The 16,755-nt window shown below is 44.0% G+C and overlaps 1 protein-coding gene across 1 annotated transcript; it reads left to right on the forward strand.

Moving 5' to 3' along the window:
* Positions 1-2,038: 2,038 nt before the first annotated feature.
* tpx2 (TPX2 microtubule nucleation factor) lies at positions 2,039-16,755 on the forward strand (the record flags this gene model as incomplete). The annotated part of the gene is made up of 16 exons (XM_079559095.1): positions 2,039-2,058; positions 2,313-2,460; positions 3,699-3,791; positions 5,077-5,164; positions 7,205-7,258; positions 7,338-7,418; positions 8,418-8,524; positions 8,766-8,911; positions 10,286-10,466; positions 10,789-10,985; positions 11,750-11,845; positions 12,765-12,938; positions 14,407-14,553; positions 14,802-14,913; positions 15,546-15,721; positions 16,645-16,755. Exons 2-16 carry the CDS (start codon positions 2,352-2,354, stop codon positions 16,753-16,755), a joined length of 1,872 nt encoding a protein of 623 aa, XP_079415221.1. The 5' UTR covers positions 2,039-2,058; positions 2,313-2,351.

Consider the following 16,755-nt stretch of genomic DNA (forward strand, 5'->3'; position numbering starts at 1 on the left):
GATTTTACCAAAAGACTTTTTATCGAATAGCCAAAAGCCAAACATAGTTATAAAATGTTATAAGCTTATTTTTAATCTAAATTCTGTGTTATATGCTTAAAGTTGAACGTCAGCACCGAGAAAAAAATGTAGTTTGTGAACTTGTTTTCAAACAATGGCAATAAAAACGATTCTGACTTATAAATATTAATAGTATTTCATATTAAAAAAGCAACTGCTCATTTCAGTTCTATTTCTTAGTTGCCTTGACACTCTCAGGGTGCATGTACTTGAGTCACTTGCAGTTTTATCAGGCCCCATTTTTACGTTCACTCAAGTAACATGCAAGGCCCTCACATATTCTCTTTCTCAGGTCACGGACAGACATATCTAGTCTGTGTTGTATTTTTCATGAAATTGAACATTGAGCTGCAGATAAACTTACTCATTTATTTGTCTACTTCCAGTCTGTTCCATGAGAAACAGACAGATTGTAAAGTTTTCATGAGAAATCAACACGTCATCGTATGTCAAGGTAAGGTGTTCAGTGACTACAGGAAAGAAAAATGCCACCATCAATAACAGAACCAAAACTCAGTGGCTTTTCAGAAATGTAGTTGGAAATGGCCTGTACATCATTATAATTTGCTTTGTATTCTTAAAAAAAAGAACTCTACCAGATCGATTAGGTAAATGGTTGTATATTTCTGGAACCAGATGTGATAGAGAATTTACATTGGAAGAGGCAGTGTCGGGACTCAGGGCTTTAAAAAGATGTGTCAACCACCTTTCTAGGCCTCTGGGGCGCTGAGAAACATTGGGTTGAAAATCGTTTCAAAAAAATCATTCTATTGAACATAGTGATTTTTTGCTCTGATTTTTTTGATTCCATGATTTTTCTGATTTGGACTTTTCCACAGAATTCTACTTGGGAATGTTATGCAAGTACCTTTCTGGAGGTGTTGTTTGCTGTTTCAGGCTTAGTGGTGGTGCTATCCACTTCAACATGGAAAAGGAGAAGGGAATGCCATAGACAAGTGCATCATACAACATGCTTCCTCAGGCTCTGATACTCATTTAGGATGTCCTCAGACTTATGAACCTTAGTTATCTTTACTTGAAACTGCAAAAGTGAGGAATCATGCAGCAGTCCTAGAAGTTGCACAGTCCCTTGGTGAGAACAGATTCCAAAAATCTACTATCATCGAAAATGCAAGAGCTTGTTTACAATGAAAAGAGATTAAGATACTCTGAAACAGAAGGCAAGCACCAGCTGTGATAATGATGACCCTCAAACTAGTTGTACTCTAAACAAAAGCCAGTGAGATCATCAACAGAACCCAGGGTGTATGAGCCAATACAGTCAGGTGGTCCATAAATATTGGGACATCAACTCAATTTATGTTTTTGTCTCTATAAAACACCACAATGGATTTTACATTAAACATGTGAAAACATGCATAAACTGCAGACTTTCAGCTTTCATTAGAGGCTATTTACATCCAGATCAGATGAACAGTGTAGTTATTACAAGTGTTTTATGTGAGCCTCCCACTTTTCAAGGGACCAAAAGTAATGGGACAAAGTAGCAATTATGAATTAAACTTTTTCATTTGGAATATTTGGTTACAAATGCTCTGCCAGGCCTCTACTGTAAATGTCTTCAGTTCCTGCTTGTTCTTGGGACATTTTCAGCAAGTGAAATGCAGCTCAATTGGATTCATGTCAGGTGACTGACTTGGCCACTGAATAACATTCCACTTCTTTGCCTTAAAAAGCTCTTTGGTGGCTTTGGCCGCCGCTCTCTTCCCTACGCCAGTGTGAGATTTGTAGTGTTGTGTTTCTTTTGGCTGATGTCGAAGTTTGCAAACTCCTTGCAGAGGCGCATGCGTCAGGCACTGCGTATTCGTAACAGGAAGTTTACTAGTTCTGTTGAGCCAATCAGAGACGGCGGCGGAGCAGCGCGCGCCTGCCATTGGTCCCTTCAAAAGGAGGGAAGAAGAGGGAACTGTTCAAACCACAACAGTAGAGCCTGATCGCCCCGCGGTAGGACCTGGGCCGCTCAGACACGGGATTTGGGTAAGGCTACAGCGGAATTCCATATCTGCATTTACACAAACTTCACCCCTTTCCATCCCCGCTCTTCAAATGATTAGTCCTCGTATATTCAATGGGCTAACTTCTAAAACGGGATCAAAACAAACGCAGCTCGTCCGTGGCCATGCTAGCGGCTAACAGCCCGCTGCTGGCGCTGCACTGGGGGGTGATCTGGGTTCACTTGTCTAGTGTTTTCCAATCGCCTCTCGTTGAGCTTACGTTTCTTCGCTGTTCAGGTTGTCGTCGCTCGTCCTGCTTTGGTTTTAACAGCCACGATGGAACAAATTGAGCTGGAGACTTCGGATCGCTACGACTTCGACGCCCCGAACCAGGAGATGGACTTCGTGGAGCTCCACAACGCGCCCATCGACGACAGCTGGTTCGGTAAGTGCCTGGACATCCAAGTACTGATGCCTAATAGTTTGTGTTATTTTCTGCTGCTTTTCCCCCACACTGCTTTGTACTGATCCCTGCTGATGATTTCCCTCGACAACACGCCTGATCAAACGAGCCACAGAGTTCTGCGCAGGCTTCTAGACTGTAGACAGTGTTGGGCAGCAACTAAATACATGTGTTTAGAATACTCATTGGAGTAACTGTATTCTGGTGAAGTTACTTTCATTTGGGAGTATTTAGAATACAGTTACTTTTCAGATATCAAGGGAATACAACCCAGTACGTCATTAAGAAAGAACTTTGAATGTTGAGCTGTTTTTCCTCCTAAAATAAAATAAAGATTAAAACGCCTTGTGCCACAGTTCATACAAACACTGCCCATGTGTCACATGATGCTCCTGTGCTTTTGCCAACAGAGTTAAAGAGTTCCTCATTAATGGTGAGTGACTTTTTAACAGGTGTTCCAACAATCATAGTCTTCATTTTTGTAATTATACGCCATATGTAAACATAAATATAATGACAATGACTGTCTAATCACAGTACTGTATTTCGAATGCTTTCACAAAGTAACGGAATACGTTGCAGAATATAATTTAAGTCAAGTATTTGGTAACTAAATACAATTTCAAAATACTCTCCCCAACACTGACTGTCGATGAGTTCCTTTCAAGATGGTCTGCTTTTATGCCTGATGGATGAGCATTGTAATTATTATGTCGTAAGAAATTTAAATCAAGACTCAATCCTTATTGCTTCTGAAATGCTAAAGCTGGACAATCTGACAATTAGATTTTATTTTTTCATACTAAAAACAAATATGGAATACATGTAATAAATACCTGTAGCTGATTTATGAACTTAGACATGGCTTTTACACAACCCTCAACTCAAAAACACAGTGTCTGTAAACAGATTCCTGAGTCCCATGACGAATGAGACTGACCACAGTAGGGATTTTGATGAGTTACCCAGCCCATGTCCCAGCCTTGGTGTTGATGACATTATTGATTGCTATTTGCTGCAGTTTGTTGCCTGCCTTAAACTTGTCTTAAGTACGCCAAGAGCTGGTGAGGTATGGCATGTCCTGTTTGACTAGGATTGCTTTGTGGAAACTGAGTGATACCAATCAAATATCTGTATCAGTCCCTGACTCCCTGCACATCAACAGATAGGATTTTGTTGTGCGTATGTTAAAGGTTTGACTAAAGCCTTTACATTTTCAGAGCAACAAGCCAGTGGACACCTCAGCACGCCCCTGAGGGACCATGAAGAGCACCCGCAGACCTCACAGGAAGAGGCAGCGCACACAGACGGAGGTGTGTGAAAATCCAGCTGGATCCATTTGAGCCTTTCCCAAACGTACACAGTAGGGTTGGGCGATGTTCCCTTAATTGGCCGTTGACGATGTTTACAGTGAACCATCGTGATGGACGATGATATCATCCATTTTTCATTATAAGCATTTTTTTAAAGACATTTACATAGCCTATATATATGCTGCATATTACTATGTATGTTAGGAAAACGTGAGATTGCAGGATAAATGGATCTAAACTAAACATGATCTGAACAGAGTCATGGAACACGACTTTTGCAACAGAAATGTGTTAAAACTGGTGCGTAAAGTCTGAGGAGAGAATGACTTATTCAGAGTGTCAACTCCTCCTCAATACCAAGGCTCTTATCACACTAATACAAATGTAAATTGGAGCTTATTATTTGCATTTGCTCAGTTTTAACGTAATGTTTAAGAAACAGTGGGTGAACGGGACAATATGTACACGTTTGCGTCGTAGCTACATTTTTGAAGCTGCTCCACGCGCCGCCTGCTTCGTGTGCTCGTAACCTCGTAACTCCTGCACCGCGCCTTTCTCTCTCCTCTCTCTCTCCTCTCTTGGTCCTTCGTGAGAATAGTCCACGCGCTCAGCTAGGTCCGATGTGAGTGCCATCTCATTTTAAAACGGTTTAAGTTTCAATACGCAGCAAAGCAAAACCACGCGCTGTTAAACTCTGAGCTGCAGAGAGAGAGAGCCCGCGCGTCAGAAACAGAGCAGCGCTGCGTCTTTACGTTAATAATTACGGCTAACACATCGTGGCTTCTGGCAGGCTACTGACACTAGCGTGCATATTAGTTACATTTCACATAGTCACATTATTTAATTTACAGTGCAATCCCTGCACAGTTTGTAGGTTTACAAGGCCTACAGAAGACCAGTGCGTGTTTTTGACAGGAGGGGGCGTGGCATCACGATGGTGGCTCTCCATCGTGATGTTGCTCATCCATCGCCGATGGACGATGATATCGTTCATCGGCACAACCCTAGTACACAGTCTGACTGCTTCAACACATGCTGCTTTTTGTACACAAGCCTCTGCAGTACTTTGGTTCCTAGTAGTGCCGGTCGTATTGTGCTTCAGCGAGCATTCATCAAATGGTGTTTGAAGTATGTAGTTCTGTGACCTAGAAAATTGAGAAATCGTATCCGTATTTTAGGCAAAAGGTTAGAAATCCTTTTTTAGGGTATCATTTTTGACAAAAATAATTTGGTCCTGTTTTCCCTGAATGAACACAGGCTCAGTGGTTGTTGTGAATGTGTGCAGATGCCGGCTCTTCGGCTCCTCCTTCAAACATTGTGACGTCATGGGGCGCTGACACCAAACACACCACGGCCTCCAGAGAGCCGCGCAGGTAAGTCTGGCTGCGTCCGAAACCATCAAATTATAGCCTTAAGCACTAACACTAGCAACTAATCCTTAACCTTTCATGGGGTCAACTGTTAGATCTCTGAGATGAGCCTTTATTGATCTCACAATGCAGTTCGTGAACTAGAGCTTCAGCAGCATTTGTCGAATTCGACCGTCTTTACCCAGGGGAAGGGGAAGCTGCTGTTCTTTAAAGGAACAGGCCACCGTTTTTCCATACTGAGATATGTTCTTACCTGAGCTTAGACAAGTTGATATGTACCTGTCTGGTCATTGTGCGTGTGGAACAGCTCGGTTGCTTCTTACTTCACCCCGTTTGGCGCTATGGGAATACATTGGGAGAGGCCAAATGCTAACAGCGTCTTTGGTCGTTTTATGTGACTGAGGGCACGCACAAAGGCAACTTTATTTTATACCGTGCATTTCGTACAGAGGGCAGTTTACTGCGCCTCCCTGACATGTACGTTTCATCTCGTCTAAGCTCAGGCAAGAACATATCTCAGTATGGAGAAATGGTGGCCTGTTCCTTTAAAGTAATTGGTGGAGCAGGCCAAAGAAAAGTGCATGTCGCCATTTAGGGAGAAGAAAAAAACAAATGAGCCATACATTTCCCTTAGTGTAGTTTTATCTCAACAGCTGTTTCATAAAGCTACAGTATGCAAATTAGCCATGTGGCTTAAGTTTGTACTAAATGAAATCAAAAGCACAAACTGCCTTCATTTAAATCATTTACTGAGGCTCTTTAACACACTGACACTTGACCTGAGATTAACCTCTTAATGCCCACATGACCCGAGCACACTTTCTCCATTTTGGCTTTACCCAGAAACTAAAACCAAAAAATGTGGCAAAAGAGCAACAACAAACGTGCCGGAAAAGCAACAAGAAAGCCACAAAAATGGAATGGAAAAAGTGAAGAAAACGGGGCGAAGAAGCGACGACGGGGCAGTGGCAGAGCGCAGGGAGGAGCAGACACCGTGCGCTTCCGAACTATTGGAATGAAATAAGTTTTGTGCAAATTTAGTTTTTGTCTGGAAAAGCACATCTAATTGTACAGCATATGTTTCATGCCGTTTTCCCGCATTTCTGGGACGGTGAACCTGAAGTTGTGAAATGTGGCCATAAACTCGTCCCTGTGGAGAATTGGGACAAATACAAATATACGTAGGTTAGGTTTGGACGCATATAACCTCTTAATTAGTGGCTTCCACTCCTGTCATCTTCTCTGCTCAAGTGGGAGTTCTTTACTCCACTCTAGTGGGCGCTCATTGAACTGCAGTCTGTCATGGCAGCCTCCGGCTCAGTGCAGGGCATCAGTGGGACGTCCATAGTCCTGCACATGCATTCATGTCATAGACATGTTTGTCTTTTTAAAGTTTGATATGACGTGCCTCCAGCTGGTAGCACAAAGTTCCTATTATCCTCTTACCCCCGAGTGCATTTTCTCCTTTTCCTATAGCCTAATAATCCCGTGTAACGCCTCATTTGAAAGCTAAGACCTACTATACTCTTACCTTCTTGCCCATTTTTTCCAATATGATTTTTATACTGCAAATGGCTAAAGTGAATCTGAAGCTCATCCAAGTTTCTTCCTAGTTTTTGTCCTTTTTGGTTGTTTGTCACATTTTTGAGGCTTGATTTGTTACATTACACTAAAAAAAACGAAATACGGCCAAAACGATAAAAAGAGCATTACATACGTAGCAAAAAAAACAGGAAAAAAAGCAATGAAACCGTGACAAATGTGGCATGGGGGACAAAAATGCATTGACGACATGATAAAAACGCGATAACTGAAACAAAGACGCAGCTTTGTAGGTCTTGGCTTTCAAACGAGGCGTTACACTGGCCTATAGGCTGTAAGCTCCAGTCAAGAAGATTCTAGATTTGGGTAAAACTGTAGAAAATGTGCTTGGTTAAGGCTTATGTCATATTGTTTATCTGTACATACTTCACTGAAACATGTCTAACATCTATATTGTCTTATCTAAATGTATTAAACTAATCAAAACGATGGATCTTTTAGAGTTTCCAAGCGCAAGATGGATACGACGGGACCTCCGGTGAAGAAGCCGAGGAAGTACGTTGTGACGCAATTGTTGTTTTTGTGAACGAAAAGGCGAGAAACGTTGAAAGTCCTGACATATGTCGTTGTGTAGGAGTCCAGTCGCTCAGCTGCCCCGGACGTCCATCCGGCTCCAGAACAACAAAAGCATGAGAGTGACGCGGAGCAATACAGAGTGAGTACAGTGAAGGTCTCCTGTGGGTCACTGCCATATGCTGTTGCTATAACGACCGCACACACATACCCTCTATACTAGAGATGTTAACTGATGACCGTTTGACCAGTGGTTGACCGTGACTACGTGAACCGATCGAAGCTGTCGGGTTGTTGGTGAAAAAGAAAAGAAAAGTGATCTCTAAATTACGCTATTCTAGCAGTGAACTAAACGCTACTACAGTAAGATCTTTTTTTGTGAAGTGAACACATTTTCCCTCAGTCTATTTTTCATAACTCGCCTGTTTGTACTTATTTACCTAGCCTGGCCTGAGCCATCCGTAAAGTCCGGTCAATTATCATTCCCTACATGTACGTCTGGTCTGATCTCAGTGGCCGCGTTGCATCGGTTGACTTTCTACCTACCATTCAGCGAGCGGGGGAGGCGGGGCTTGGTGAATAAAAGTGGAGTAAACGGATTTGACAGCGGGGCTCATAGACTTGCATTATTTCATATGCTGCTGTGTTTTTTCCCCTTCTGGATTAAACGTGTTGCGCTGCAAATGTAAACAAACAACTTCTCGTGCTTCTCTAATAGGCAGCGGCTCTGTTCATTTGTAAATGTGAGCGTGGGCCGCTCGGGGCATCCTGACCTTTCCTCAAACGAGCTAGAGAATGGCACGGTTTGGATGTACCGATCCGATATTCGGTAGCCGAGCAGGCTTTTTATCGGAGTATCGGATTGGATCGAATTTGATGACTGGACAGGTCTGATACAAGACGGCCGTGAATCTGTGGTTATGGATCTGCAGCGGCTCCAGTCTGAGCCGCTGCAGATCCAGAACCACAGATTCACGGCCTTCATGCCATCGCTAAGCTAGGATACTGATTTGATTTATTTGATTTGATTTATTCTTATTATTGTGTCTTGGGTAGCTCTAGGATATATATTAATCTGCCTACTAACACTTTCTTCTGAAAGGCGCAGGCTGATTGGTTGACCCTGGGCTGTGTTCCACAGGCTGTCCTCAGAGGAGCTGGAGCTGGAGAGGATGAATAAGCTTCAGAAGGAGGTGGCTCTGCAGAGAAAGAAGAACGAAGCCAGCTACAAAGCAGCTCTGGCAGGCAGTGAGTCTCCTTTTTACAAACCTGCTTTGGACATCGTGTACTGCTTTAATTGGGGCGGACCATATGGAAATCACTGCTTAAAAAGATAATTGTATATGCAAAACTTTTATCTGGAAATAAATATATATTCTACTGCTCTACATCTAGACCAGGTTTAATAGTGGATAAGAATACACACCAGTCTGGATGGTATTAAGGATTTATCAAGACTACAGCTTAACTGCTGCTTTTGTTTCCGTAGATCCGCCGGCTAAAAAGATGGTTCTAACCGCGACAGTGCCCAAGGAATTCAATTTCAAGACGGACTCGCGCATCAAAGGTTCTGCCTCTGCAAACACTGCCAAAGATGTCAACTTCGAGGATCAGCTACGCAAACCCACTTCTCCTGTGAGCACCACATGCCAGAGTTGTTTTCTTCTTTCAATCTGGTACCAATACTTTGGCGAGTATTTTCCACTCCCACAAGTTTCTATGGCCTGCACCCTTCACAGTGGAAAGGACGGGCCACCTTTTTCTCTTTTGGTTATAAAAGAGTCTACCTTAAGAGCTCAGACAGTGCAACTTAGACTAATTATCTTCTTTATTTCTGAACTGTTACTCTTGTCTTATCAGTCAACATCATGGCATTCTTGCTGTATATTCAGAGCTAAGCTTTCTGTTTCTGATTTAGTTGTTTTTGTAAGATGCTAAATGTCTGGGACCATTTCGGGATGTGTACCGAAACCTGGTATCATAACGGGGCCTACGCTCCAGCTTTATCGGTCTTAACGGGGCTGCTGCGTTGACGCAATAGCACACGTTAAAGTAAGCACCAAAAAAAGATTAAATAAATATGCCTAAGATTATACTATATATTGTACTATACTGTAGCCTCAAATGATGCGGTACTTTAAAAAGGGAAAAAGTTAATGGGATTTATCGATCCTCCTCCTCTTCCTCGATACCCATCCCTAAAAATTTCCCTTAAATCTCCTGCTGAGCTGACACCGTGATATCGATCACTCTTTGGTTTTGATCAGGACAGTCACATGGCCTCACTGCGCTGGCACTTCCTGGGGGTTTGCTCTCTGGTCCAGTTGCATTCACAGGTGAAATAATTCAAAACGGTTCGTTTTAACCAGAGCGAGACCCGTGTAGCACAGGCACTGTACCTTTTTTATTGCACATTTTTGAGTGTGTACAGTATAGTATCTAGAGCTCAACCGATATGGATTTTCGGGGTCCGATGTCGATATGAAGGGGGTTGGCGTGGTCCGATGTCGTTATGAAGGGGGTTGGCATGGTCCGATGTCGATATGAAGGGGGTTGGCGTGGTCCGATGTCGTTATGAAGGGGGTTGGCATGGTCCGATGTCGATATGAAGGGGGTTGGCGTGGTCCGATGTCGTTATGAAGGGGGTTGGCGTGGTCCGATGTCGTTATGAAGGGGGTTGGCATGGTCCGATGTCGTTATGAAGGGGGTTGGCGTGGTCCGATGTCGATATGAAGGGGGTTGGCATGGCCGATGTCGATATGAAGGGGGTTGGCGTGGCCGATGGCTGATATATATTAACTTGATGTTTGTTTGCCGATGCTGATATGCACCACTGATATTTTTGACTAATATTTTTAAAAAATGTCTGGTCTATACTCCTGTGTGTGAAGCTTCTCTACGTGTCAGAGTAGAGCCAACATGTCCGGAAGGGCAGTGTTTGGTGAAGTCTTAATCGCAGCAGGTCTAACAGACGAGGTAGTTCAAGTATTTTCTTTTTCTCACATTCAGCTCAAGAGCAGGAGACTTCTGAGGAGTGCCACTGTGCCCAAACCTTTCAACCTGTCGACCAGCAGGAAACGCAAAGGAGATGAGTCCAAACCGTACATGCCCATTGCCCAGCAAGTCCAGATGTTCCACAAGAGGACCCCCGAGCGCTTCCACCAGCCCAGCCGCCAGATCCAGGAGCGGGGTAAGCCAGAGGCAGACATTCTATTATTACGAAATCGCTTCATGGAATAATGAGCTGCAGTTGAGTAAAAATGAACAGATGCTTGGAGTACAGCATTACATTAAATGATGTCTTGGTTCATTTGATTTCATTTTAAGTGCTTTTTTTAAAAATGTTTTTAGTATAGGTATTGTTAAAGTATTGGTTTTTTTTTTCTCAATACCAATACTTTAACAATACGGTTAGGGTTAGGTTAGCCCTACTGTTTCTGTCCTGATTTATTTCTTAAGTACAGTAACAAAGTGTGACGAGGGTTTGACTGGGGGTTGTCTGTGTCCTCCAGGGCCGTCCCCAGTGAAGCCTGCCCATAAGCCCACAGTAAAGAAGCCCACTGTCCCTGAAGACTTCCATCTGCAGGTGGAAAGGCGGCTGCGGGAGAGGCAGGCCAAGAAGCCCCCCACAGTGGAGGAGGAGGAGGAAGAGCCCCCACAGCCATTCAAGTCCCACCCAGTGCCCAAGAAGATCCTGGAGGGAGTGGTGGTGAGCGCACTCGCTAATCTCTGATTCAGCTACGCGACAATACCATATGGACCACTACATGGAGAAGCAGGATTTTGGTGGTCCTTGAATTATACCTGATTGAATGAAATCTAGTTAGTTATAAAGATAACAAACTGTCGACTATGGAGTCTTCCTCTATTCTCAGACGCAGCTGTCTGACAGCACCCTTTGTCAGACAACATATTTAACGTGTCTTTGAACAGTGAGGATGGTCACGTCTGTATTTAATAATCATATTAGTAATGTTCTTTAGTGCTTGTATTTTGATTGTATTTAAAGCTTTTAATGCTCGTATTTTGATTGTATTTAAAGCTTTTAAGCCAGTGTGTTTACGCCTCTTTCCCAAGACCGACTGGGAAACTGTTCCTTGTCCAAGAGTAGTTCTCACTCCAAGCTGGCGTGGGTAGGTTTTTTGCATTTCCTGTAAATGTATATGAGACGTGATTGAGAGCTTTTGGAAACCTAACAAATATGAAGAGTCAAATGCTTTAGTGCAGTGCAAGTAGAAGGAAATCTTCAAAGATGATGATCACTATTTTCTGATCGAGCTGATGTCCAGGAGGGTCTGTCAGATTGAGCCCGGGACAGGACAGGACACAGGGTTCGACACTTCCACACTGTGCTATCCTAAATCCTACAGGCCGGACAATCCTTTGGAAGATGAAGCTTTGTCCTTTTCAGAATTGTGGTCTCGCCTGTAATATCGACTGTAGAGGTGTTTTAAAGAGCGCTTGTGTCCACAGGGTGTCCCAGAGAGGAAGGTGGCCGCAGTGACTGTCCCCGAGTCCCCAGCGTTTGCTCTGAAGAAGAGGATCCGATTGGAGTCTGCTCCTGTGGAGGTGAGGCCTGGACTGCAGTGCACCCACAGGAACATGGAGCATTTTAACAGCCCTAATTTATAACACAAATTATCATGTTAAAAATTAATACATTTGACACCAAACACACTCCTGTAACTGGAGCTTTATTCCAAACTAAAATTTTAAGCATTTGGGTTTTTCACATCCATTTATGAAATGGTTTTTAATTTAACAGAACGAACATATGCTTTAAATGCTTTTCAATTATTATGACAATTATTGTCAAGTATTAATCATTATTGCCTGTCGGCCAAGTATTAATCATAACAATAATGGTCACTTCAAATTTTAATATTGATTAATCTGTTGACTGTGTGAGTTTACCTCTTATCTTATTCAATATTCAAGCACAAGCCTACATGCCCCTTTCCCATTTAAAGACACACTATTCCCCGATGAATAGAATATAAACATTTTATTATAGGTCTTTTCTGATGGTAAAATATCTATCGGCTCGGCTTTCCTCAAACCTGACCTCACTTCACTAGGGACAAGATGCCTTCAGCTCATCTCCATGGAGATGTGACTAAAGGCACATTTATGAATATGAGACTAAAGATTTAAATAGGTTAGGAGTTTGCATGTTCTCTGTCTGCGTAGGTTTCCTCCAGGTACTCTGGTTAGTCCTGAGCCTTTTTGGAAGTAGGGGAATCCAAACCAAACAGCTGATCTGCATAAATTCATTGTACACTTGTTTAATGACAATAAAGACTTCTTCCAAATCTATTCTTTGACCCTCTGCAAAGATAACCTGTGTGTCCAGCTCATTAGGAGCAGGTCTTGGATTGGTTATGCAGTGTGCCTTTAAGCTGGTAGTGCCAAATCAAATCGGTGGAGTGGAGTTGTAGCTGGATCGTGTGCCTTTTATTGATGAAGCTGTGCCGTTTTAAACCTGCAGGTGAAGCCCCCCTCACCCATCAAAGCCCCGCCGGTGCCCCACTTCGGCCTGCCCTTCCAGCCCAAACTCTCAGAGAACCACCAGGTGGAGGTGTGCCCTTTCTCCTTCGACAAGAGGGAGCAGGAGAGGAGGGCCCTGAAGGAGAAGAAGCTGGAGCAGCTGAGGCATGAGGAGGTAAGTTCTGTTTAGCAATTACACAGCGCGGGATGGGACGATCTCAAGCCCTCTCTGACGGTATTAAAAATGCTTATTTCTGCCACCAAAGCCCCACTCCTCTCCTGGCATTTCAAACCACAGCTGCTGTGTGGTCGTAAAGCTTTTCCTCCTCTTTACAGACAGTGTCTTTATGATGAGGTGAAGGTAGGTATGTTGCTCCAAATTCAGACAGATGATCTGTGTCCTTTTCCCACATTTGTGTTTTGGACTCTACTTCCTCCTCATGCCTCTACTCGGCACGGAGCACTGTCCACACCGCTACGCGCTGTAAACATTCACACATGTGCTTTTCACATTGGCAATACGCAGAAAGAACCGCACTTGCCGTGAGAACCGCGTTAGAATCATAGATACAGTGTAATATGAGAGATGGCCGGTTATCCATTCAGCCCCATCCATAGCAATGATCCTAAGTGGTCTGACAAAGCCTGTCCCTTAAAATGGCGGGAAGCCCCGCTCTCACTGGGCAGGCGGACCAGTTACGAGCCTCCACAGAGCTCCACCTATCAGAGATTAAGGCTTCAAATAAGGCTCAGAGCTGATGTACTAAGACCAGCGTGGTTTAAAATATGGCCCCTTCCCCAGCGTTGTCACGTGGGCCAGAGCAATTTTTACCCAAAAAAAGAAACCTCTTTGGAGCCAGGCTAAGAATCCTCTTTACATAGTGCCTTTTTGGAATCGCCCATGGCCACCAGGGGGTAGTATTACAGCAATGTCAGCTCCCTGCCATGAGGTCCAAAGAAGAGCGCTTTCCTTGCCATGATAAGAAGCCTCCGAAATGGGCTGTCAGCTAGGAAGGAGTTGGGGAAAGAAGCCTCAATGCTAACTATCATAGCTACTTTAGCACAGGGACTGCTGGTGCTAACTCACCGGCTATGTGCCATCCCATAAACCACAACGCTGCTAATCCCCCACCCCCCTTGCCCCCACCCTTGAGTGATTCATGCGCAACCACTGCATTTTGTATTTCTGTGATGAAGCTGGAGGTGTGGATGGTCAATCTGAAACAGCTTTTTATCATCGTCTGTTTTTTGTGTGGTTTCATATCATTGTTGTGGTTCATGTTTTAGTCATTGAAGTCCATGGCCAGAAGTTAGGAGTGTTTTTGTAGTCCAATAAGGATCAGGATACAGACGCTACATATTCAGATGGAGCCTTGGTCTGAATGCACTTAAAAACAGTTTTGACTGGAAACTTAACAAAAACATAATTAATTTCAGTTTTGTCCAATTCCTTTTCCTCTTTTCAATGAAATGCTTGCAAATCTTAAATATGAAGTGTTCTTTTTTTCTTGCAATGTATTTTTATTATTTTGTTTGTGGCACTAAAATATACCCTGAATATGTTTGTCATATATGCCGCCATAATCCTTTTTCCCTCCAGTTGCGCAGTCCTAAGGTTTGCTCTTTGCCCCATTTTTCTCCAGGGTCCAAAGTTTAAGGCCCAGCGGCTGCCGGACTTCACCACCGTGGCACTGCCGGAGAAGAAGAGGCTGGAGCCCACCAAGCCGGAGCCGTTTAACCTGCAGATCGACGTCCGAGGCCAGGAGAAGAGTACGCGCTGGGACCACATGGTCAGACATGTTTTATCCCCATGACTCAGTAACAGGAATGACTCAAGTATTTGAACAAATCCATACAAAAAATGAGAGCGGTGTCCTTGGACATTTTTGTACTTTAACATAAGGCAAAAATGGCAAGAAAATAGTTTCAAAGGCACCGTTTTGTGGGACTGACCGGGCTAATGGCTCATCACTGATCCAGTCCCATGGACTGCTTTCTGACGCCACATGAACAAGACTTTCTGTCTGTGCCCCTTCAGATCCAGGAGGAGAAAAGGCAGCAGGAGGAGGCCACACATTTCAAAGCCCGACCTAATGTGGTCATTCACAAAGAACCATTCAAACCGAAGAAGGAGGAGCGCGCCGACATGTGTAAGAATAACTCTTTTGAATTCGAGAATAACTGCAGACTTCAAATGACCTTTTGAGCTCAAACTGGAGATTTCCATCTGACAGCACTGATTCTAAACCTATACTTAAAACTAGCAATAGCAGCGGCAGGTCGGTGGCATGGTGACGAGCGCTCAGGTTTCACAGCTAAAAGGTCCCGGGTTCGATCCCCACGCCTGCATAGATTTCCCCTAAAAAATATTAAAAATAACTCTGGTTTCCCCAATCACTAAAAACTTGTACAATAGGCCTGAATGAATGTCTATTTGCCTGAGTGAAGTGAAGCTGCGCTGCAATCACCACCAACCAGTCTACCCCGGGGGGGTTGTGATATTTAGCTAATACTATAGCTTAGCATAGCATTAGCAGCTCTGTGGTTAACCTGGAAGCCCAATCTTTTGCCATGAACTCTGAATCAGATACTTTAGAAATGCTTCACTCAGCTGATACAATACCAGACACCGAATATTGTGAGCTTATGTTTTTGTGGAGCATCCTGCGAAACTGCCTTTGTGAATGAGGAACGTTCCAAATGCATTAGGGATGTGACTGGTTAGAAGTATGTTGGTCCTACCTCTGCGGCCTGCACTGTGACCGCATGTTCTCATGTGCAGCCTCCAGCGCGGCGCCAGGTTTCCAACTGCAGACGGAGCGGCGGGCAAAGGAGCGGCAGGAGTTCGATCGCCTGGTCAATGAGAAGGGGGCTCTGAGCGCGCTCATGGGGGAGCAGCAGCGCAAAGAGGAGGAGGCGCGGGAGAAGGAGGAGATCGCCAGACTGCGACTGGAGCAGGTGCTGCCGCCTCACACGCCCCGGTCACGCCAGTGATGTCACTCGTCACTGTGCAGCTTTTTCCTTCATAATGATGGCCAAAAACCACAAGGTTAAAAAAAAAAAGGAACATACAGGGTTAATTCACGTTTTTAATCCTCTATTTTATTATTATTGAATTGAATAAAGTAATGCAATTCATTCAATCCTGTTTTTTTCCTCAAATACATTTTGGTTCCTAAATAGCAAAATACATATAGCCAGGCCCATATTATGTACACAATGAATGTGCATATAATTCTCCTCTTTGCTCAGTTCAACTCACTTAGTCCAGGTTTAGTCCAGGTTTAGTCCTGCTCGCTGCCGATCAGGAAACGCACGTGCATATTTAATTAAGGCGTCCTCTTTCTTTTTAGCGAGATGTATTTCAGTCATTCCGTGGCCTTTTCTAAAAATATAAAGCGTGTCCTGGAGCTCAGAGGTAGGACTCTGTTCCTGTTCCTCTGGGCTGTAGTTTACTGATCTGCAGCAGTCAGAGGGCACGTGTAGCCGCTTGTCTGAGGGGTCCAAGTCTCGAGTCTGGACGGGCTGGTGAGTGGGTCTGCATCCAGACCGAGCTCCGCCATGGAGTGACCTCTGCTTTAGATGCTTGAGTGTTGAGCATTTAGCTCAGCTCTGTCTGTATTTAGTCCCAAACCAGCCGTTTTTGAGAGTGCAGCGGCGTACATCTGTAACTCTCCAGCCTTTTTCTCAAGTTTCCTAACTCGGGCCAGTCATGTACCTGAACAAGTTCATTGAACCAAAGTTGAAGAACTTTCCCAACACTAACTCATCATTGAACCAGTAAAGTCAAGGTCAAGCTCATAGAAACTAAAGACCTTTAATTGCCCGTGCTGTCTGGACAAACCTGTTCTAATGGACTTGTCCTGTTGTTCTGTTTCCAGGTGCACAAGGCCCAGCCGGTGAAGCACTATCGCACTGTGAAAGTGAAGAAGAGCGAGATGCCCCTCACAGTGCCACAGTCGCCACAGTTCACCGACCGTTTCCGCATGTGA

This window comes from Gobius niger (assembly GCF_951799975.1).
Source record: "Gobius niger genome assembly, chromosome: 6".
Lineage (NCBI taxonomy): Eukaryota > Metazoa > Chordata > Actinopteri > Gobiiformes > Gobiidae > Gobius > Gobius niger.